The sequence below is a fragment of the Hydra vulgaris genome, chromosome 04 (assembly GCF_038396675.1).
Source record: "Hydra vulgaris chromosome 04, alternate assembly HydraT2T_AEP".
Classification (NCBI taxonomy): domain Eukaryota; kingdom Metazoa; phylum Cnidaria; class Hydrozoa; order Anthoathecata; family Hydridae; genus Hydra; species Hydra vulgaris.
In genome coordinates, this window is record NC_088923.1 from 49,312,501 (window position 1) to 49,338,472 (window position 25,972).

The following is a 25,972-nucleotide window of genomic DNA, read 5'->3' on the forward strand; positions in this document are numbered from 1 at the left end:
AAAATGTATATAAAAAAAGTATACATACATATATATATATATATATATATATATATATATATATATATATATATATATATATATATATATATATATATATATATATATATATATATTAGCATGTGCCATCGGTAAAGGCCGATTGAGGCTAATTATAGGGTTTAATGTATGTATATAAAGAATATATCTATATATTGGGTATGCAACTTGTATATATACTTGTGCTTATGAATCAGTTTGGATTGGCTTAATAGCCAATACCAATGCATCGGCCAATGCCGATTAATCAACCAATGCCATCAGCCGATTAATAGTCCAATGGTTAAGCCGATTAATTGGTTGCTGGCTGCCAATAGCATAGGCTAGTAGATCGAATCACTTCTGATGAATAGGTACATGTTAAATTTGTAATTTAAATCCTTAATATTATTATAATACCCTTAAATAAATACATTAATCCTATTATTAGCCACATCGGCATTAGCCGATGGCACATCACTACTAAATATACTATCTTGTTTTGCTTTTTCTGTAGTAAATATGCTTTATTAAAAAGAAAAAAACTAAAAAATTTTTGTAGAAGATCCTCATATGGCTTATTAATACAAACACTTAAAAATGTAATTTGACTATCTTGTTTATTAGTTTTTTTCCATAGTAAACAGATTGCTGATTTAAATATGCTTTTATTGTGAGATATATATATATATATATATATATATATATATATATATATATATATATATATATATATATATATATATATATATATCTTATACTGCTGGTTTAGGTGAGCAGTCCGACGTCATACTGAAATAGCCTGCTGCTGGGAGTTTCAGTACATACATTGTCTAACAAATAGCCTGACTCGCAGCAGAGCGCTGCTACATTGACTGAGGGTTTGGCATTGGACAGCAATCTTATATATATATATATTTATATATATATATATATATATATATATATATATATATATATATATATATATATATATATATATATATATACATATATATATACATATATATATATACATATATATATATATACACACAGAGTAGATATATATATATATATATATATATATATATATATATACACAGAGTATATATATATATATATATATATATATATATATATATATATATATATATAAATATATATATATATATATATGTATGTATATATGCATGTGCGTGTGTGTTTGTGTATACATAGATGTTTACTAATATGGAACTAATATGGAGCTGGTCATTGAAGACAAAAATGTTTTGAACCATTTAGGGAAGTTCAATATATAAAAACATTATGAATTGAACCTAAAAAACTTTTGACCAAATTAACGTCAATGCTGAAACAATAAAATTTCTGAAACTATATGAAACTTGCTATTTCTAAAAGGTGTAATAACCAACAACAAAAATTGGATCACACACAGCAATTGAAAATGGATCATACACAACAATGAAAACACATACAACACTTTAAAACACATCGCAATACCAACAATAGAAAACAATAAATGAAAGCATAAAAAATTCTGAGTAAGAGATGGTAAACCACCACAAGTGTTCGCAAAGCAAAGATTGAAACCAAGTGCTTTTCTGATGATGTTTTGTATATGGTGGAATCGACTTCCACCAGGCCAGACAATTGATTCATTTCTACTGTTTACAATTAGGGAGATAACATCAGGCAATAATTAGAAAAAAACACTAATTGAATAATAGAAAATTTTACATTATAACAACACCTAACCACACACCTCTTTGATAACTTGTCAAAAGTTGGAAGAATTTAGTCAAGAAATTTAGTTTCATTCACAAAATACTGAAGACAAAGCACCTCCTAACAATTACTTACAAAAACCTTTTTAAAAAAAAACATGTCAAAACAATTAATTTAGTTAATCCAAGCCTCAAAAATAGTGCAATATAATAGAAGGTTAGTTATATATTAGTTATATACCTATTATGTAATATAATACAGAGTAATTCCATGTCAATTCATCCAGGCCATGTCACTATATGTTTTTCTCAAATATTCCTCAGATTTTACTGATTTTTATACAGTTAAGAGTTGAAAATTTTAGCTTCTGGTTCTAAGGAGATCCTGAAATATGATCATTTTACTTTTAACAGATCTTGTCCAGCCCCACTTGTCCCCTCAGAATTGTGACCTTTGTTTAAAGGTTCCAAGTCACATAGTTTTAAAAATATTTGATCTTTTCACTTAAAATTTTGTACCTAGCTATTTTCAGGGGTTAAGAATCTGATAAAATCCTCAAAAATGTAAAAAATTATTATTAAGTACCTGTAATTATTAATTTAAAAAAATTTAGGCAATTTTTTATATACCTGATTTTGATGCTCAAGAAACCCATGTGGTTTTAATGATATCAAAAAATAAAATTACACATCATTCTATATTCAATATACTTTTAGAAAACATAAGGAATTTGATCTGCAAGTATGTGGATTTTCATATATGGATAATGGAGCACAGCCCCCACTTTTTTGTAGCGGAATCTTGCAATACATTTTTCCTTATCTTTCAGACTAGCTGGAGCTTGGAAACTTTTGGCATTTGGTATGTTGATAAATGTGCATTTTAAAATTGTTTCTAGAGCCCAAGACACTAGGGGAGGGGGCTGGGGCATATGCCCTACTTTTTTGAGCAGAATCTTGAGATGGATTTTCACTACCTTCCAGACAAGCTGGATCTCTTAAACTTTCAGCATTTGTATAGTCCTGATGAATGTGTGTTAAAATTGTTTCCAGGGCAGACAACCAGAGGGCCATGGGGTTGGGACACCGGGGGCCATGCCCCACTTATTTTCTTGAAAAAAATAATTTTTTTTAACAAAGTTAAGATAACTTTGAAAACATTGTCTTCAATTTTTTCTTTGATTTATACTTGTTCCACTCGCTTTTTGATCATTCTATATTCAATGATCTTTCTTATAATCTCTGAAGAAAGCTCATGTTTTTCAGAACTTTGATTTGCAAGTATATGGATTAAAAACAGTTATCCATCTAAAATAATGATTTTAACAGAATTTTAAATTGTATAATTTAAAACTTTTTTAAATTGAAAAAGTTTACATACTTTAATGCTAAAATATTAACTGCAAGTTCTTTAATTAAATAAAATGCAACAGTATAAAAAACATCCTGTCATAACATTACATCAATAAAAAATATATATATCATTTTTTAAAATTATTATTTTAATTGATATTTGCTAATTCTAAAATGTTAAATGTTTTTTTTTGTTACTTTTATCAAGGTTAGTCTTACAGTAAGAATATATTCATGTGATTTTGGAAAACTGTTAAATGATACTTGTCATAAACTGATTTATTGTAGAAAGATTGATTTAAAGAGATTTGATTGTTACAGAGAAAATGCCAGAGAAGAATTAATTTGGAGATCTGGAATAACAGATGATAAAATTGTAACAATCTGCTTTCATGATAAAAAATTTTTTGGTACAAACTTTGAAAAGAAGCACACAAAATGTTGTAATTTATTGGACAAGCATAAATTGAAAGGAAAAGCAACCAAAGGTAAATAATTGTTGATAAAGAATTGTAAAATCTGTTTTGAATAATAAAATTAAAATCTAGTTTATAAAAGTTTGAAAATAAGCTGGTTTTGTTATGCATTATATAATTGAAATAAGAATAAATAGTTTTTATGTTCATAGGATCACTAAAAAAAATTGTACATTTCATTTCAGCTAGTCATGCAATAAGATTAGACATGGCAAAACAATTGAGAATCAAATTTTCCAAATGTTGTGCCTAGATATCAATTTTGCCGAAGCTGTTATGATGCTATAATAAGTAAATTTAATGAACAAGATATTTGCGAACTTGAGCAATCTTTTTCAAGCGCAACTTCAGAAAAGAATCAGTCACAAGAGGCACTAAATGTTAGTCTTGAAATAATAGGTGTATCCCCCATAAAATTTCAAGGCATTCCAAAGCATCAACGGGTATCTATTGCTAAAAGTAAAGTTAAAAAATGTCAAAGTATGAAGATCATATTTCAAAAGTATAAAATGTTAGCGAAGTAGAACTGAAACATATAATTCCTCATACCAAAAGTATTGACAAAAAAGTGAATGAGATGATCTAGACAAACTAACAGCAGAAATAAAAAAAAAGTTTGTTGTTTCTGACCGTGAAATTCAAATTCAGATGTTAACTTTTACACCTGGGTCTTGGTCAAGAAATTATGCTGCGCGATATTTCAACGTCCGAATACCAAATTAGAAAAGCGCGCAAACTAAAAGAAATAAGTGGGATATTTGCAGTTCCAGAAATTAAGAAAGGTAAAACATTTTCTGAAATAACATTTAATAGAGTCTATATATAGTCTATATATAGAAAATATATGCCATGATAAAGAATTTACTAGACAAATGCCTGGTAAAAAAGATTAGGTAAGTATTAGTAGAAAACAACACATGTAAAAGCGCCTGATTTTATGTAATCTTAAAGAACTGTATGTTTCTTTTAAAACTAAATATCCTCAAGAAGTAATTGGGTTTTCTAGGTTTTGCAGTTTAAGACCAAAATGGTGTATAACTGTTGGAGCATCAGGGACTCACTCTGTTTGTGCATGTAGCCACCATCAAAATGCAATACTCTTGACCAACGCTAAACAATTAAATTGTACTTACAAAGATCTGATGATGAAAATTGTTTATGATGTGACAAGTAACTAGTGCATGATTCATCAATGCTTGAACTGTCCAGGTATAGTTTCTTTAAACAAGTTTCTGGATGCGCAGCTAAATGACAATAACGAGGAGGTGCCATTTAATCAGTGGCAGAAAACAGACAGAACAACATTGATCTGTCAGACAACAACAATTGAAGAACACAAATTGAGGTTATCAGAGGCGATAAACAAGTTAACAACTCATTCCTACATTGCAAAATATAAAACAAGATACATAAGACAACAAAAGGAAAAGTTGACAAAAGACTGCTGTGTTGTCTTAGGTGACTTTGCAGAAAACTACACATTTGTGATTCAAGATGAAATCCAAAATTATGATTGGTGCAAAATTCAAAGCACATTACACCCAATTACCCTCTATTTATTAAAAGAAAATGACCAGCTTAAAAAAAATTATTTTGCTTCATGTCAGAACACAATGAGCATGACACTGGTTTTGATTATGAAGTTCAGACACAAATAGTTAATTATTTAAAAGAAGACCATCCTAAAATTTCAAAGATTCTTTATTTTTCAGACGGTTGCGCTGCACAGCATAAAAACCACAAAAACCTTTACAATATCTGTTTCCATAAAGATGATTTTGACATTGATGCATAGTGGACATTTTTTGCTACAAGTCATTGTAAGTCACCATGTGATAGTATTGGTGGCACTGTAAAACGATTAACTGCAAGTGCAAGTCTACAAAGGCCCATAAATGACCAGATATTGAATTGTAATAAAATGTTTGACTATTGTACAAACAATATTAAAGGGATTTTTTTTTTCTAGATTGAAAAAGAAAGACTGACAGAATTGCGCACCACTTTGAAAACACGTTTTCAGCTAAGTAGAACAATTCCTGGAACTAGGAGCTATCATCAATTTAACCCGAATCAATTTAACCAGAATCTATAGATACTATTAGCTTTAAACGAACAAGTGAAGATGTTAATACAACAGGCATTTTTTCTTTTTCTGGTATTCAAAGATCTCAACCTGATCAGCAAATTAACATCAATACATTGAAATTTGGTGATTTGTTTCAATGAATTGGTATGATAAATGAAATTGACAATATTGAGCAAGATATTATGGTAACATTTATGCACCCACATGGTCCTTTTAACAAACTTTTCTGGCCATCTAGAGCAGATGAGTGTGGGTTCCAATTACCAACATAATCTGTAGCATCAATGAACCTGCAACAACAACTGGGCATTTGTATACTTTCTCCATTGATACATACTAAGCAAATATTAACAAAATCTTGACTCTTGTTTTTTTGTATTTTATTTTGTAAATAACTAAATAAAACAGAACTAGTATAAATAAGACAAAGTCTTCAAAGTTATCTTAACTTCATCAAAAAAATATATATTTTTTTTTGAGAAAATAAGTGGAGCATGGTCCTGGTTGCCCCAGCCCAGTGGCCCTCTGGTTTGGTGGTCTGCCCTGGAAACAATTTTAACACACGATCATCAGGACTACAAAAATGCCAAAAGTTTTAGAGCTCCAGCTTGTCTGGAAGGCATTGAAAAATCCATCTCAAGATTCAGCTCAAAAAAGTAGGGCACATGCCCCCTCCCCCTTACCTTAGTGTACAAAAATGCTGAAAGTTTCAGAACTCCAGCTAGTCTTAAAGCTAGGGAAAAATGTATTGCAAGATTCTGCTACAAAAAAGTGAAGCCTGTGCCCTGTTATCCATATATGGAAATCCACATACTTGCAGATCGAATTTCTTATGTTTTCTGAAAGATTATTGAATATAGAATGACGTGTAATTTTTTTTGTCATGGGTTTCTTGAGCATCAAAATCAGGTATATAAAAAATTGACTAAATTTTTTTAAATTGATAATTACAGGTACTTAATAATACATTTCTGATGATTTTATCAAAATTTTTTACATTTCTGATGATTTTATCGGATTCTTCACCCCTGAAAATAGCCAGGTACAAAATTTTAAGTGAAAAGATCAAATATTTTTAAAACTATGTGACTTGGAACCTTTAAACAAAGGTCACAATTCTGAGGGGACAAGTGGGGCCTGGACAAGATCTGTTAAAAGTAAAATAATCATATTTCAGGATCTCCTTGGAACCAGAAGCTAAAATTTTCAACTCTTAACTGTATAAAAATCAGCAAAATCTGAGATATTTTTTCAAAATGGTGACATTTTTGAAATTTTCTGGATGAATTGACATGGAATTATCCTATGGTTATAACAATTACAAGTAAATATTAATTGCTTTTAATTATACTTTGCTGGGAGTAGCAGTAGCTATTGTAGGAGCAGTGCAAAAGCAATGAAACTAAAACAGGTGGTCTAAGGAAGCTGCTCATCTTGATGATTTTTTGAATAATTAGGGACATATTAGCATTTGCACTGATATTTTGTAAGATTTTAATAAAAGCTTTAATAACATTGCTTTTAATAAATAATGGAGAAGTTAAAATAATTTTGATAGTTGATTTGGGTTTTAAACACTGTGTAATGTTTCTTTTTATTTTCTCTCAGCTCATTGTGCTCAGTTCTATTCATTTTCAATTTGCTCTGCTTTGATTCTATTAAGTTTGTTTCAATTTGTTTCTTTAATCTTTAAATGTTTTCAGCTTTAAATGTTTTAAGGTTTGTTTTACTAAGACTACCTTTTATCTTGTTTTGTCAAATCAACAAATTTGCAAACACTTTTTTTTTGGTAATCAATTTTCTAAACAAAAAACATTATATTCGTTTTTTAAACAAAAAATTAAATTATATGAGGATTATTTTGCCCATGTAAATTGCTCTTCACATTTTTGGAGGAAGGTACAAGCAAAAGACGGCTACTTCCAGCAAAACTTATATACACACATACACACACATAGAAACAATAGTTATGGAAAAAATACTTACTCAATTTTTTTGGTTATCTTAGAAAGTAATTCCTGAAAGAAAAATATGGAAATATTGCACACAAAAAAAAGAAAAAAAAGCAACAAAAAAAAAGTAGTAGGGCATAAGCGGGGCATAAAGGGACCCTTAATAAGTTGGGAAATTTAATACATTGGGACACTTAAGCAACAAATGCTAGTTCCGGATAAACTAACCATAGTTAGCAGTGTTTTTTAAAATTTCTTAAAAATTCATTAATATAAGAAAATGAGAAAAGAAAAAGTCTAAAAATAAGCAACAAAAACCAAAGTAACAAAATTCTAGACTAGTGAAATTTTTACATTTTGCAAGTAGACAGTTAATTTTGTAATTAACTAGGCAGTTAATTTGTTAATTGTAAATCTTTAAAGATGATAAAAAATAAAGGCTATCTATTCAAACATGTTCAGACATTAAACTCTCAAAAAAGTAACATATCCATATAAACTACATGCCCATTCAGCCATACACCACAAAAAAGAAATAACAGCTAAAATGAAAAAAAACTTTTTGGGTTTTATTATAAAATACTCTTAAACAAACTTAAGAAATTGTTCTGAAAATTAGGTAAGGCAAAACTGGTATATATTATTAAATTGGTAACTACTACTAAATTTAAAATTAAAAAAAAATGCTATGGATCACATAAATCACACAAAAAATATCCTGAAACTATTTGGCAACATTTTTTTTGAGGTGAGTTATTAACAGTATGCCAATGCAGAGCAAATTTAAATATGACATGTATCAGCAGCTTTTCTAATTCTAAGTTCCTTTTTACTCACAGCTAAAAACTGCATTTCATCCCATTTTAGATGATTAATCTTTCTTATATAATTTTGTACCACCGTTGTTTACATTAAACACTATTAATAATCGAAGTTAAGTTACAAAAATAACGATTTCTTTGAGTTTATATTGCTGTAAAAAACTGTAAACAGCATCATGATAGTAATATAGTCAATTATATAAATAACTTAATTTCCTGATATGCCCCACTAAAGTCATTTTACTGAAATCAATACTATTTAAAAAGTTTAAGTTCAGATATTTTTTAAAAACCAGATTCTAAAAGTGGATAAAAAATACCGTCTGAAAAATATAAACTTTTTACAAATAAAGCAAATTAGCAATAGTTCAAAATAAATCTTTTGTGATTGTACCGCTTAAGAAAATATGCAAATTTTGTTTTTTGCAAACTGATGCATTTTGGTACTTTTAATGCATTTTGGTATTTCAAAAATTAATTTTTTTTTTACTGTAATGAAGCACGATAATTTAAAATGTTTTCTCAAAATGAGGTATAAGGCTTCAGGCATAACTGTCCTGCTATGCCTCACTGTCCCTAAATGCCCTGCTACACCCTACTTGAAACTTTTTCTCACTATTTTTTTCACTATTTTATTCTGATTTTTCCCACTACATTCAAAGTAAAACTTAAAGTTTAAATCACAAAAATGACTTCTTGTGGTTATTGATTTAGTTTTGAAATAATTTTTAATGTTTTACATTTATCTTTACATTGAAATGTTTAAAAAAACTATAAATACAATTGAAAATGACAAATAGAACCACTAATATATTTATATCTGTAAAAACTAGTGTAAAAAGAGTAGGTTTATATCTATTGTCAAAAAGAAGACATTACTACATGATGAGACTAGCAAAGAAAACATTTAAATTTTAATGGCATGGACACAAAAATTCATAAAAGCAAACCTAATTTCACTGAGAGAAAATATAACCTTACATTTAGTGCAAAGTTTTTTTTTTCTAGTAGATAATAAGAAAACTATCAGAAAAAATACTGCATAAGGGTTTAAAGGAAGTAGACTTTTCAGGAAATTATAAAGCAGGATTGTAACTTAAAAGAATAAAACATAAAAAAGTGAAAAAGATTTTAAAATGTATTCATCAACAAAAAGTAAAGAAAATAACAAGAAACTTGATATTAGAAAAAAAATTTAGTGCATAAAACAACAAAAACACAAAAATTTACCAATGCCCTCTTATTTCTAGGTTCTCCGTCTAAAACTCTTTGATAATCATCTCGAGCCTCATGAAAGCGATGTAAAGCTTCATTTGATATCCCTCTTCTTAAGTATGCTGAAAAAAGAAAGTGATTTTTATCAATAAATTTCAATATAACACCAATAAGAAAATATTTGAAAAGATCTTTTTGATTTATACCAATATCAATAAATTATAACAGAAAAAAAAATTAAAATATTATTAAATATCTAAATTATTATTTGAAACCTTTTAAATTTGTGGGTTCTGCTTTTAAAACAAGATTGCAATCTGCCAATGCATCTTGATACCTCTCTAGCTTGATATATGTTATGGCTCGATTATTGTACACAGCTGTTTGATTATGCATTTCTAAACTTCTGTTGTAGTATACCAGTGCTTCTTTAAAATCTCCTGAACGAAAAGCTTCATTGCCTTTGAGTTTTTCATTTTGTGCAGTTAGAATCTGAAGCTCTAAAGATTCTTAAAAAAAAAATTTAACTTCTTTATTAAATACATACAAAATCTAATCTAAATTAAAAAATGGTTTGGGTATTATAACAAATGCTATCTTTACTGTTTATTACTTTATTTATATATATTTATTATGTACTTTATTAACGAGTAAAATAATAAACTCGTGTTTGTAGTTACATTGTAGAAAAAACATCATTACTTTTTTTTCAAATTCAATCATAAAAAAGCGAACAACTATTTAAGTTTTAAAAATCTTATTAAAAGAGCAAAACAACAGTTGAAAAAGACTTAAAAAATTGTAAATTGTTTGAATCAGGATATGCTAACCTGAAATAATGAGATAACCTTTTGAAGTTTGTTAATTCTCAAGACTCAAAGACTAATAATAGAGAGAAAAAAAATAGCTAGGGAAGTCTGGAGCTTTTAAAAATTGGAACCACATTTGATTAAATGACATTTTCCAGCAGGCAGGAAAACATTTTATACCATTTTAAATTTTTTTTTAATGTTTAGGGAGTAATGAAGAGAGTTTTTACTTTTTTTAAAACAAAAATGTATTCTGGACAACAGTTGACAACTATGACAAAATGTTGTCTGGACAACAGTTGACAACTATGACAAAATGTTGTCTGGACACAAGCAGTAGAAAAGATTATATGAGGAATAACTTTAGCAACAGAAGTATGATGATTTGGTTGTCTAACAGTAGATTAACCTTTTACTTTGAAATGGGTGTGTGGTATTTTGGATTCAAAAGATGCATTAGAGTTTAAGATTTTTACAAATAATAATAATAAATAATCTGTCTTATCTTTATCCTTACCTTATCTTTGGAAGAGGTAACAAAGTTACCATCCATCTATGAGAGACAAAATGTTAGATTTTTCACTATTAACATTGTTATAGATTTTACAAAACTCTCTAGAACCTGATTTCTGAAAAAAAATACAAGATGTAGAAATATAAGAGTAATAAATCTTAGCGTCAATCGTGTCAAACAATCATGTCAAGACAATTTTTTTGCATTAACTATATTTATATATATATATATATATATATATATATATATATATATATATATATATATATAATTACCAATTATAATTATAATCACCTAATCACCAATTGAACCAGTTAAACAAACTAATCATTAAATATAATTATAATTAATATTAATTTCTAACAATAATAAAAAGATACTGTTCTTTAATTGATGTTATGGCAAAAATGAAAAAAATAATTAGGATCAGAAATAGTAGCAGGACGAGAAAGAGAAAACTATGGGTAGACTTAGAGTAACCATGAGGCTTAACTCACAAAAGGAAACTAAAGCTTCCATACCTGCCTAAATTCAGAAGATTATAAAGGAGGTGCAATTTTCAGCAGAAACAAAAATATCACCCAAGGATTATCACAAAAAAATAAAAGAAGAACCCCAGTCAGCCTTTATGGTAGTAATAAGAAATGCAATAAGGAGAATCTGATGTGAAACCTGAACAAAACTACGAGATGAAAAATTGAGTAAGTTCAGCTTTTTTAGTAAGATCAGCACTAAAAATGCAACTACACTACAACTACACTAAGCATAAACTTCATAAACTTTTAATAATAACACTCTTGACCTGGTGCTTAATGACTACCTCACCAGAATTACTCAATCTGAAATTGGTTCACCTTTTAGCAGCTTAATTAAAATCATCATCTATTAATATCTTTTATGGAATTTCTTGTTTGAAATATTAATTACTCCTACCCAACTATTATCACTAAGCAACCAAACAATAGAATTGCAAAAATGTATTTTTTAAAGATGCAGAATAGAGGAAACAACTTGAAAATTCTAAAAGTGATTACTTTTAAAAAAAATTGTATAAGTCAACTCATTGAGATCCACTACAAGCTGAGTTTAGTTTGTACCTACTCAAACTATATTAAAAAATAAACAAAAAAAAACAAAAAATATTTTATAACAGATATTAAACTTCTAAAATAATCAACCTTTTGTCTTATCTGATAGTTAGTTCCCTTATTGCTGGCTTATCTATCAGCCCAATCAACAAAGAAACATGCAAGTAGCTAAAAAAAAAGACACCATCATTGCGCAAAAAAAAAATTAAAACTCTATAAAATCAAAACTCACTACAATTCAAAATGATATATGATTTCATTTAGGTTACAAAGAGCAAAGTTAAGCTATGCTTGAAAAAGTAGAATGCCTTGATAAATGTTTCTAGCCAGCTTTCTATAAAATTGACAAAATGAATAGGTTTACATTTCTGAGCAGGACTGATCAGGTATACAAGATTGATTAATCTAGTTTCAATGAAACTTTGGTTGTTATAGTTGAAATTTGAAGAATCAAACTTTCATTTAAGAAACTTTACTCTACATAACATAAATAATAAACAATGTTTTCAGCAGTATTTGATTTGAAGTGTGCTAACAGTTTTTTGATTATAAGTAGGAAAAAAAAGCATGTCTGTATGATGTAAAGAAAACTCTTGTAAACTTTGTGGTAAACTGTATGGTGTGAAGAAAACTTTAGTAAACTTTGTGGTAAACTACAAATTCTTCAAATTTAAATATTGGTATTATTCTTAGTAAATTATTTTAGTAAAATATACATTTTTGAAATTATAAAATCTTGGTCAATTATGCACATTATTCATGGTAAAATAGGCAAATTATTTTTGATAAATTATACAAATTATTTTTTAAGAATTCTTATTGGTTTTAGAAAAAATTAGCTTTACTATTTTTCAAACTTCTAATATCTTCATTTTCAAGAATCTTGCTTGCATCCAAATTATTCGAACAAATTTTAACTTTACTTGAAGATTTTTCATTACAAATATTATTCTCATTATCAATGTCCTTCTCGAGACTTGCCCACTCATCATAACTACGTGGAGCAACTCGTTTTTTAAGCGAGCTTTCATTCTAAAAAAATTCTCTATTAAATGTCATACTATAAAGATCATTTTAAAGGTAGTACTGAAGTAGTTATCTAAAAAAAATTAATAATAACTTATAAACTATTTAAACAAAAGAAATATTACCAGAGAACTTTGATTGTTACTTTTTCCATCAATTTTTTTATTGGATCTTATTGGAGGAAGATGCTTTGTATCTTGAACTAAATCTGGATTTAGTACTTTGATTTCCTATAATAAACAAAAAAAAGATTTTTATACCTTGCACAAAACAAAGAATGGAAGAAAAGAATATCCTAAAGTGTTTTAGCAATTTTATTTTTAAAAAAAATTTTAAGAAATTTTGTTATTATATTTTTAACACATATTGTTAAACACCATTTAAACACCATTTAAATACCATTTTGAACCATTTTAGTTGGTATTGTAAAATATTTTTACCAGACTAAAGAAGCTTTCACTATTAACAAAAAAAAAAATTATTTTTGCTACCATTATTAGCAGTTTATGTTAAAAAAAAAATAGAAAAACTATAAAAACTTGGTACCAAGTAAAAATGAAACAATTAAACCATGGAATGGTGGTTCCAAAGGTCATGCAAGAACCCTGCATGGAAAATCCTCAAATATTTTTATATTTACTATATTTTTGTTTGCACAAATGAAATTGTTTAATGATTCACCTAATTTAAAGTGTTTAAATTTGAGCACAAGTATATTAGTATTTTGCATAACAGCTGTTACAACATTGGCTTAAAAACGAAGTAAATATTTGAAGTTGTTTTATCATTTTTTTTTTTATAAAAAAAAATGTATGAACCATTTATGAGATATAAATGATTTTTAACCATTTTAATATTGACAAAATAAATTCAAAAAAGTCAGCATATTCAATAATGATAATAATTGTATTGAGTCTTAACTTGTTTAAGTAAAATGTTGTGATGATAAATTTTTAATCAAGTTTTATTTAAACAAGTATTGAATTCATATTTTGTATTTTTGTTATGTTTCAAAATTGATATAAACTACATTTATAACAAAACAAGTCAATGAAACTACGTTATAAAAACTTTTTATCATTAAAGTTTGTTTATGTAATAACAAGACCATTTTTAAAGCAGCATTTTTGTTGTTGTGTGTTTTCATTTTGCAAAAATGGTGAATCAAACCAAAGCGTAAACTATCTATAAAAAATAATTTCTGATTTTTTTTTAAAAAAAAAAATTATAATTTTGATGTTGTGTTGATGGCTATGTCTTCAAACAATTAAATACAAATCATATTTGGTTATCATATGGTAAACAAATACAACTTGTACAGTATATATATATATATATATATATATATATATATATATATATATATATATATATATATATATATATATATATATATATATATATATATATATATATATATATGCATCAAATATTGTTCCTTTACTATAAGAAACATTTTTTGTACAGAAAGTGTTTATTCATTTCTGCTGAATTTTATTTTAAGTTTGAATTATTTGAATAACAACATAAACACTTAACTTCTATTACATCTGTTACGTTTTTTAATTTGTTTGGTTAAAAATTATGGTTAATGGCATATTTCAATTGCTTTTTTATGTAAAAAAACAAAATTCACAAACGGTTTGTTTAATTTTACCACACATAAAGGTTGTTTTGCAATGCAATGACTTTTTATTCCTAAAAAAACTTCAAATACTGAATAAGGCTATACTAAATGCTTATCTTAGCATTTTAGTAAATTGTTAAACTAAAAATAACCGCTATTTAAAATAACAATAATATAAAATAATATTAAATTTTTATATATGAAAGTTTACAATTATATTATTATAAAACTAATTGAAGTATTGTTATAAAAAATTATTGATTCTACAGCGATTCTTACTTTTGCAATTGTTTATTTAAATAAAAAAAACACTTTAAATATTACCACATTTGAAGTTTTTTTTTCTTTCTATTAGTTATGTAAGTCTTAAAAACTTTTTTAATTTAAAAAAATCTCTTATACAAAAGAAAAATATATCAATGAAAAATAATCTGACAAAGTCAATAAAAAAGAAATATGCAAAAGCATTAAAATCAACAGATGAAATTTCGTTAGTTACCAGTTCTCTTCCTACTACTCGAGATGTCTACCAATTTTTTAGGTTCATATATTTTTTTAATTCTTTTAATTTGGTTAATTATACAATTTTTTTTTAAAATATAAAGATAATCTACTTTTATTAAAGTTCTATTTTTTTTTGTAAAGGTATTGCTTAAAAATGATGAAGAATTCATCTCAAGTTTTTTTTTAAATATAAAAAAGAATTAGATACTAAAACTTATATTTCGAAAGTAAAATTAACTGCTAAATTAACAATAAAAAAAGTTAAAGCTTTCTGGGATAAAGCTGATATTCCTTGCATGCAGGAAAAATACATTGTTGAAAAAATTCTTAAGCTACATAATAAATGGAGAAAGCTTGCAAAATCTAAAAGTAAAAAAATTTCAAAGAAAGATATACTTTTTCAAGATTACAAACTAATAATGAATGATATTTTTGATACCAGTTCTCCAAACTGGAAAGAATACATTTGCAACTCTCAAATGTGGATTTAAAACTGGTGAAATAGGTTGGAAAAATAATTTATCAAAATTGAATTCCAAAAGAATAAAAAAAAAAGAAAAATTCAGAACAGACAAAGAAAAGAGACAAAAATTCAATTATGAAACTGTATTTCACATTGATAATAGTAGTGACTCAACTAAAGAATCATTTTTTGTTGGGTCTAGAGAGTCTGAGCACTCTGATTCTCAGAGTACTTCTAAAATTAATTACAAAGTAAACAACGTAAAATCATCTATAGCATTTATGGAAGATGTTGCGTTATATAATATAAATTTAATTTTACCAAGAAATTTTATTTTTCATCCCATGATAATAGCAACATTTAATAATTTAGATAGATCTAAATTATTAAATGCACAGCTGATGATGAATATTTCTGCTATCCTGGTTCTAAGTTTATTTTTGTTTTAGTTATTAAATTGATTTTATTTTTAATAAATATTTTAAAATATGTTTAATAGGTGATGTTAAAGCTAAAGACGTCGACATTTCAATAAATATAGTTAGAAGAGCACTTAACCAAAATAAGCAAATTACAATAAGAAATATAATTACAAAGTTTAAAACAAAAGTTTAATCAAATTATATAACTCTATTTGGTAAAAAGTTCAACTATTTAGCTGTTTTAGAAAGTGGTTTTCAAAACTGCCCGGAAAGTAAAATTTTATCTATTAAATCTATTCGATTTGGTACTGGAGTTTCTATCTGAAGGGGAATTATATAAGATTTAAATCAATACAAGCAAAACTTTTAAAATAAATTAAAATTTTTTTAAATAAATTAAGGATGAAATTATATATAATGAAATTTTTAATGTGGTCAAAAATCACAGAAAAAATGTTGGTAATATAAATAAGGATCAGTTATTTTCAAACTTTTGAAGCACTAAAACTTTTGAAAATTTTTTGATGAAATGATACAGAAAAAGAGTTGTGAGTGTGATATATAACAAGTAAAAATATAAAATAAAAATAAAAAAAAATCTTTTTACTTTTATTAGTATACATAGCTTATGGTTTGTATGAAATGTGATGAAGAATGAGAATAACCTTATAACATTGCGGGAAGTACAACATCTAAACTAGCTTAACCCTTTTAACAACATTGCAGTATAATGGTGCAGTTACAACCCATAAACTAACTGAACCCTTATAACATTGCAGTATAATGGAGCAGTACAACCCCTAAACTAATGGAACAAGAAGTGACATAGCTTGTTAAAGATTACATTTTTTTGTATTACAAAGCTGCAAGAGAAAAAAAAAAAAAAAAATGTAAGTATTCCTGAAGTGAAATCTTAAATTTTTTTTACAGTTTTATAAAAACTTTTTAATTGTATACAGATTTTTTTCAAACACCTAAAAACTTTTATACATCTTTACCAGGCTTTTTTTCTTTAATTTCTTCTTTTTTTCTGATAATTTGAAACTTTTATATACAATTGCATTTCAAAGATCTCCAACCCACTGAACACCCACTGAACCCACCAACTGAGCATTCCCTTAAACACAATATTACAGATAACTTAAACACTATTTTACTTTAGAATTGTAGAAGTAAAATCTGCAGCTAGTAGAGAACTTCAATATCACAATCAAAATTTTTATTAACCACTAAGTTGTTCCTTCGGTTTCCTTGATTGCTTAAATCCGAAGTGAGTAATTTAATGGTTGAACTTTATTCAGTTCTTGTAGATTGTGAATGTCAGAATTGAGTAATTTAATGATTAAATTTTATTCAGCTCTCATAAGATTGTTAACATCAAAAGTGAAAAATTTAATAGTTGAATTTTATTCAGTAGACAACAACAACAAAAAATTTTCTAGTAGGATTTTAAGAAGGAAAGATTCCGTTTTTTTGAATACTTTCCTTTATTTTTCCATATACTTCAACTAGATACTTCACAGTGTGTTTTAGTGTACCACTTTTTAGTGCAACTGACCACCATTTTTTAGTGCAACTGACAACTATAAATATTTGAAATTCTTTCAAATAATTTGCTTAAAAACTTATATTTTTTTTCTTCTATTATATATACTTTTAAATTTTCTATTAGATATTATACTATATTGAATTTTTTTGTTTATTAGATATAAACTATATGCATTTTTTAAATAGCATTGAATATAAGTTTCCCCTTTTTTATACTTTAAAAATATATACATTTATCTCTTTTAAGACATTCAATTTTTCTTCTTCTGACAACTCATGGAAATGCTTTTCAAGATTTATTGACTCGAACATTGAACTATAAAATAAAATAAACTTATAAAAACGACTGTTAAACTATTCAATAGAAATATGAAGCATATATAAACAGAAATATCAAATAATATAAAAAGTAAATGTTTTAAACATCCTAAAACCTTTTTGGTTTTTGCTTAGCAAGTTTCTTTTCAGTAAATTCTTCTAATGCTGGGTAACTACCTTCTTCACCTGATCTAAAGCAAAAACCTAATAAATTTTCTGTTTTTAATAATAAAACATGCATGCATATACATACATATATAAATGCATGCATATACATACATACATACATACATACATACATACATACATTTATTGATACATACATACATACAATGCATATACATATTATATATGTACCCATATATAATATGTATATGCATTGTATATATAATAACTCTCTGCTCAATAATTTGAGCCACTAAACAATATAACCATTTTTTTAAGAATTTAAAAACAAAAATTCAAGTGAAACAGAAACTCAAGTGACAAAAACTCAAATGGAATGAAAACTTAAACTAACCTTAGAATTTCCAATATTCTTCGTAATTTGTTGCTGTCTTGACATGTTTCAATATATTTATAATCAAGATGCTCTATCGGTATATTTGGATCGCTTTTACAAAACCCAAACATAGAAGTCATTACTTTTTTTTTAACACTAAAATTTCTTATATAAGTAGTATTATGGATTTAATTTTTGCTACCTTATCATCGTTACTTATTACTATTATTATCATTAATAATAATATTATTATTACTTTTTATTACCTATTATAACTATTATTATATCAGCAAAGAATGAAAATACATAAAACAGTTGAGGCTATTACTGTATTGAAATGAGTAAATGACTTAAATCAAAATTTCACTTTTTTCTTTATTAGTTATTAATGTGCTCCAAGAAGACCTATCAGGCTTATCACAGAGCACCGCGGAAGAGCATTTAACCAGAAAGTTCATGCCTCCTTCCTTACCAATGTCGCTTCTAACCAGAGCTGGCATGAACCTTAAACCTCTTAGTTCTAAGCCAGAACTCTTACCACTAAGTCACGACTACTCTATCATTGTTGGGACACTGTTACTAAAGTTAAAACATCTATTCACCCACAATACCTATGATGAAATTTAAACGTGAAAAATGCTATAATGAAATTTAAATGCAAAAAACGTTATTACAATTATATACTAAATGCTTATTAAGAAAAAGAAACTCAAATTTTATAATTGTTTAATTAAGTAATATCTATTCTACTTCTAAATTCGTAAAAAAATCAAGTGCCAGAAATAAGTTGGTTTATAATTGATGATATATCTTGCATTTGATGAATCATTTCTTCTAGCTTTTTATTCTTTTCTTGAAGATCCTAAAATAAAATTAATACAAATACATTAAGCACAACAAATATATAAAACAATTTATGAAACGTATAATTGAATTATTTTCGAAACTACCTGAAGCAAGTTTTCATATTCAACAGATTTTGACTTTTCAAGTGATGTATTTTTAGGAACTTTGGCATCCATTTTGAACTTATTGATGTTTATCTAGAACAATAGAGATAAGAATAACAATGACAAAAAAAAATTTCGTAGCTGCAACAACAACAAAATTGTAAAGAGTTTTTAACAAAGATTTGAATTTAACATAACAAAAACTATTCTTTGTTATGGGGCTATTATCATTGAACAGTCCCCTGTGCTAATAATAACTGAACAAGTGATGTCTTTTTGATGACAACATTTGTCTCATTTTCACAGGATCCAGAGAGAAGGTAGACACATTTATTAAACTTAACAAAATTTAACACAATAATAATTACATCAAATGCTGAATATGGATAAAGCATAAGAATACGTATATTAATTGATGGATTTTGGTTAGTGTATGTAAATGAATTTCATAAACACAAGCGTATAGTGTATATAAAGTGTAGTGTATGGCCATTCTCTTCTTTCCATTCTAATTACACAGGTTAACCCATTGTTAGACATTCAAATTACTTCACTTGAAGAAGTGCGGTAGTGGTGTAGTGGTAAGAGCGCTCGCTTCATAAGCGAGAGGTTCGGAGTTCGACTCCCACCACGTCCCTGGTAGTACCGCGCTCAACTTAGTTTCTCCGCGCAGCGGCCTTGCTCGGAAAGGTTCGTGTTTCGGAGTTGAAGAGTTGAGAGAGGGTTGTACCACGAATAACAGCTAAAAAAAAAAAAAAAAAAAAAAAATGAGTAGCCTCCTCGACTGTAGTGGCCCCCCTCGGCCTTGGGGAGGTGAATAATCTAAAAAAAAAAAAAAAAAAAAAGTTTCAGCTTGAAAAAGTTCTCCCATAGAAGAGTTTAATGGAGATATGACTTTAGCAACTTTTTTTTTTCCTTTTTCTTAGCCAATTATTAAGGAAAAAAACTTAAAATAAAATAAAAAAAAATATTTTCTGAAATTAAATATTCTGAAATTAAATCAAGTAATCAAAAAATTACTGAGAAAAAAAGTCCAATAAAACTTAAATGCACCTACAATATTTTTTAATCAAAATTTATTAATACAGGATATGTTTTTAATACATGTTTATATTCGCCTTGCCATTGATTCAATTGAGTTTTAAACCATCTTGACTGGTATTTTAAGCCAGTTGGTCAGTTCTTGTTTGAGCATTTCATGACTAGTCATTTGCTTTTTTGTTAGTTAATCCATCTAGCTCCATAAATTTTTGATAGGGTTTAAGCCAAGTGATCTTGCTGGCCAAGCAATGAGTCAAAAATTACTTTTAAGGAAATAATCAGTGATTGAATGTGTTGTATAACGTGGAGCATTGTCATGTTAAAATAACCAGTTTTGATCAGCCTGGAACAAATCGCAACTAGGAATAAGTGCATTTTCCAAAATATCATGATGCTCATACTGGTTTAGTCTTCCTTCATATATTTTATGACAGGCAATACCTGAGCCTGATATACACTTCCATATGCCAACAGAACCACCACCTTTTTGAATACGGCTTTGTAGATTGCTTCAAATATTTCTGTTAATAATTTTAAAATTCAAGTCATTGCTAAAGATAATCATTTTCCATAGTACCACTGAATAATTTAACCACTCTTTGCACTATTTTTTTCATCTTTGGCAATCGATTTATGTCAACAAAGGCTTTCTTACACTATGAAGCAAATTTAGTTCTTTCTTGTATAATAAATAAGTCTATAAACATTTTTGAAACTCTTGGTCACCAAAGACCAGGAATAAAAGTAATTTTGTGACTTTAAATCCAGGCACGACAAATTGACAAACATGCAAATGTTTGTTAAAAAAAAGATTTAAAAATAAACGTTGCATTTCTTTACTTTTACTTATGCAAACGTTGGCGATCACTTAAAATTTTTCAAAATGATTGCATTACTTAAGCAATTTTATTTCCAAAAAATTAGGCAATCGATAGTTTTTTATTAATTATAAAAAACACATATTTACAATAAAAAACAATTAGTTACTAAAATTTTAAATGCACTTTCAAAGACTTTAAAAGTAACCACGCTAAAAGGTGATTACATTCTTCAATAGTACAAAGAAAGTAATTATGTTTTAGCTTGGTTATTGCATGCGTTTACAAAAGCATGCAAAATTTTACTTAAATGAATGCATTTGCAACTATTTTAAAAAAAAACATGTTTAAACATGATGATTGCTTTCTTCAATAGCATCCTTTTTTTTATAATTTTCTTATTTTCCTTAAGGTGAAGTAATGTTTGTTTGCATATTAAAAACACTTTTAAAAATCGTTTTTTAAGTTTGCAAAAAAATACATAATTTTATAGAATATATAGAATTATTATATTTATTATAGTTTTAATTTTTTATTTTGCTTAATATGATATTATTATTTTTAAAGGATTTAAAAAAATGTCAAAACCACTAAGCATCTTTTTGATGTTAAAGAAAAAATGGTACAGTGGAGCATATCATTAAACGCAAATGAGATAGAGAAACTAAGCATGCAAAAAAAAAGTGCAATGACTTGGATTGTGCTATTATTTTGGGAAATTTGGATATATGGTCAAAAGATATTGAACTTATGTTTTGGAACACTGTAAATGGATTGCCGCCAAGCAATAAAAAACACGGGCAACAACTAAACTGAATTTATATTGACAAATGAGTGTTTTTGTTGGGTTTGCCAAAAGTACCCAATTATTAGCAATGCAAATAATTCAGTAACAATAGTGTAATTCTATTAATTTCGTATGACTTAAAATGTAACTTAAATTTAGACATTTAATGCTTATTTTATTGCAATTTAATCTGACAGTTCTACTGATAAGAGTATTAGTAAACAAGAAACATTAATTTTAAGATTTGCTAAAAATGGTAGTCTAATAACTATATTTGCTGGCATTAACTCACCACTGACAGTTGTTGTATATTAAATGCATAAGAACTTGTTTTAAAAAATTTAACAACAAAAAATGGATCAAGATTGATCAAGATGGAACAATATCTATGCAAAAACTGTAAATGTTAACTTTGATGGTGTATTTGTAATATCTGGCAATAAAACTGGTGTTCAAAATAAAAAACCCAGTATAGTATATACTCTTTGTGTGGCGTATAGATTAGAAGTTTCTGTGTTAGACTCAATAAAGTTTGATATTTATTTAAAGAAGTTTGACAACATCAATAGTTTGTCTTGTTTTTACTATTATTCAATGCAGTGAAGAAAGAAACTGAAAGAAATAGCTTCTTTTTTAGATGAAGAGTTTAATCAGCTTCGGAGATTGAAAAATATTTATTGCTTAGCTAGCCGGGAAAGGGTTAAGAAAGTTAAGATTGTCCGAAACTTAACTTTTTTAACCCTTGAATTACTTTCTGAAACCTAGAATTGCTGTACTAAACGCGTTATCAGTTAATCCAGGCTCAAATATTGGACATTTACTAGATAATTTAGAAGTAAAAGATTAGTTAATCTAAAAAGGTATTAATTTAACAGCATTAAAAAAGCATCGTTTAAAGAGAATTGATGATATTGTCATGACAACAACCAAATGATTATTTTGATTATTATAACAAAAAATATTTTATTAAAATTATTGACAGAGCAAACGATTACGCCTCAATTTCAATCAAGAGCCATTAAAACCCTTAACTACTTAGAAATTATTATATAAATATTAATGAGACGTCATTTTGCAATTTATATGTCTTTAGTTGTATTTCATTATACATTTTTTTTATTAGTAAATAAATTTAATGAACTAAATTAAGAAAAACTCATTGTTTTGTATCAGTTTACAATCTTGCATATTAATAACCATTAACTTGCGTGCAAATATGTGAAAAATTGTTTTGAAAATATAAAAATCGATTAAATTCAATAAGCATTTTTGATATATCTAATAACTTCATAAGCTTCATAAGCGAGAGGTTCCGAGTTTGATTCCCACCACGTCCCTGGTAGTACCGCGCTCAACTTGTTTCTCTGCACAGCAGCCTTGTTCATCAAGGTTTGTGTTTTGGAGTTATAGAGTTGAGAGAGGGTTATAACCACAAGTAGTCTCCTCATCTGTAGTGGCCTTCTCGGCCTTGGGGTGGTGAATTTTTTTAAAAAAAACAACAACTGTTAACTAGAATAAAAATTATATGAAAATAAAACTCCTTTATTTGACATGTTTCTCTTAAATTAGATGTTTATCAATAAATAAAGATACAAACGCCAACATTCATTTGTCCAACAACTATTTGTCGTTTCCTGAAATCCAGAGTCTTTTTTTTTATTTGACATCCCTGCTAACGACGAATTAAAACAAAATTTTAATAAGTTTGAACTTACTAAATGACCATGGTTTAACATTTCCTGACGACAAGTATTGTAGCAGGTTCTAATTTCTTTTAAATGGTCCTTCATAGACATTAAAAGTTCTGAAACAATTTGATTTGTTTTTTCGTATTTTTCTGGAATGCCATTTTGATCTTCTGCTTCAACTTTGCTTAACAATCTCTCAAACCCTTTAATAAATTGATTTAAAAAGAACAAACTCAAAATTTTAAAAAATATTTATATTTGCACTAAGTAAACAAAAAAAGTTTTTTATATTAAAACTCTAGTTTTAATATAAAAAACTTTAGTTTGCTAAACTAAAAGTGTGTATATTAAATATTTACTTAAATTAAACTTAATATTATTTAATTCAAAATATTTTGATCTTTTCTTTTTGTTTAAAAAAATTTCTAATAAAAATAAAATAAGGATTAAAAAAAATAACCAAGTTTTAAAACACTAAATTTTGCATGAAATTAAAATATCAACAATTATTAACGGTTGATTTAATTAACTCATTTTAATTTCATTTTCAGATATTCATGATGATGATGATGACGATGATGATGATGATGATGATAATGATGATGATGATGATGATGATGATGATGATGATGATGATGATGAGGATGATGAGGATGATGATGATGATGATGATGATGATGATGATGATGATGATGATGATGATGATGATGATGATGATGATGATGATGATGATGATGATAAAACTTTTCAAGTTAGCATAAAACATTTGTTTAAACTTAAAACAAATAATGTAAAAAAAAATAATCAGATTTAAAGATGTAGTAGTTAACTTTTACAAACCAAGTGATTGAAGAAGAACTTGAAAGTTTTCATACAACTTTTCAGTAGATTCCAAACCCTTTTGAGCTGCACAACTATCCATAGTATCAAAGTTACATTACCAAATTCATAAACTAAAGATAATTTCTAATTTTAAAATAACTCATACATTTAAATACTTTTAGATTTATTCTATTCTAAATACTTTTAGATTTAGAATAGAATAAATTCAATTTCTTAACAACTACTACAAATATTATATAGTGCTTTTTTTTACTTGTAATTAAATCTAGCGAACTAAATTGAGAAAAAATCATTGTTTCATATCAATGGATAACAATTTACAATCGTTAGGTCATTGCATATTACTTATCATTAACTTGCGCTCACTTTGCAAATGCGTAAAAAATTGTTTTGAAGAAATAAAAATTAATTAAATTCAATAAGCATCATTGATATATCTAATAACTTATTAAATAGAATAAAAATTATTTGAAATTAAAACTTTCTTATATGACATAGTCAGCCGAGTATAAGTATATAGAGAGAGCTTCAACTAAAAATGATTTATTTAACAAATTTAATCAATATGATTTCATATGCAATTCTTCATATGAAATTGAGTTACACAATCTCATCTAAAAAATAAACTAAAAAGAAATACACAAATTTAAAAGTATATACACTAAAATTTCAGTAACTCGAACCTCCCAGGGGACTGAGGAAAACGCTTTGACAGAATAAATGACTTAAGTGAAGTAAAATAATCTTGCTTGCAATCGACTGTATAATTCATAGTATATTTAATTACTGAGTTTGAAACTAAAGCATAACAACTTAACTAATGATGCTTTGAACTTAATAATCAACTATTTTAACAGAATTCACAAAAATTGTTCAAAAGAATTTTTAAAATACTTACAAAAATTGATGATACATTAGAGGAAAGATAACATTCAAAACCAGCTGCCTGCTCAAAGCAATAAAAAAAAGTAATGACATTTTATCTAGATATACTGGTCATTACCAAAAAATACCATATTAAGATAAAAGCATAAATGCCAGGAAGATCATGAATGTAGATTAATGTAGAAAAAATATGGGACCAAGTATGAAACCTTGTATTACCTCAGTATCTACTAGAAATTAAAAAGTTTATTTTCTATCTAGAATAACTTTAATATAGCAGCTAGAGTGGATTTTGCAATTTTGAAAACTTTCTCAAACATATAGATAGTACATATAGATAGAAACATATAGATAAACATATAGATAACTAATATACTAATACTAACATCATTTAAATTTTTATTAATCGAATACTAATTTCATTATTATTCTTAAATGTAAAAATATATAAAAATTTAATTCAAAATGTTAATAAAATCTTTGATCAAAAAATTGGAATCTATAAA

General features: G+C 26.7%; 1 protein-coding gene across 2 annotated transcripts in view; it reads right to left on the bottom strand.

The window, feature by feature from the left end:
- Window positions 1–24,711, bottom strand: part of LOC100208281 (sperm-associated antigen 1) — a 70,512-nt gene extending 45,801 nt beyond the window's left edge. For both annotated transcript variants that reach the window (XM_065796544.1, XM_065796543.1), the window contains exons 1-11: window positions 24,579–24,711; window positions 23,766–23,941; window positions 19,405–19,497; window positions 18,473–19,316; window positions 18,069–18,143; window positions 17,866–17,950; window positions 13,196–13,300; window positions 12,890–13,076; window positions 9,909–10,142; window positions 9,649–9,755; window positions 7,632–7,663 (exon numbers count right to left, since the gene is read on the bottom strand). In XM_065796544.1, coding sequence (XP_065652616.1) covers window positions 7,632–7,663; window positions 9,649–9,755; window positions 9,909–10,142; window positions 12,890–13,076; window positions 13,196–13,300; window positions 17,866–17,950; window positions 18,069–18,143; window positions 18,473–18,594 — 947 coding nt within the window. In that variant the 5' untranslated portion in view covers window positions 18,595–19,316; window positions 19,405–19,497; window positions 23,766–23,941; window positions 24,579–24,711. The remainder of the gene's footprint in view (window positions 1–7,631; window positions 7,664–9,648; window positions 9,756–9,908; window positions 10,143–12,889; window positions 13,077–13,195; window positions 13,301–17,865; window positions 17,951–18,068; window positions 18,144–18,472; window positions 19,317–19,404; window positions 19,498–23,765; window positions 23,942–24,578) is intronic.
- Between the last annotated feature and the right edge of the window lie 1,261 nt (window positions 24,712–25,972).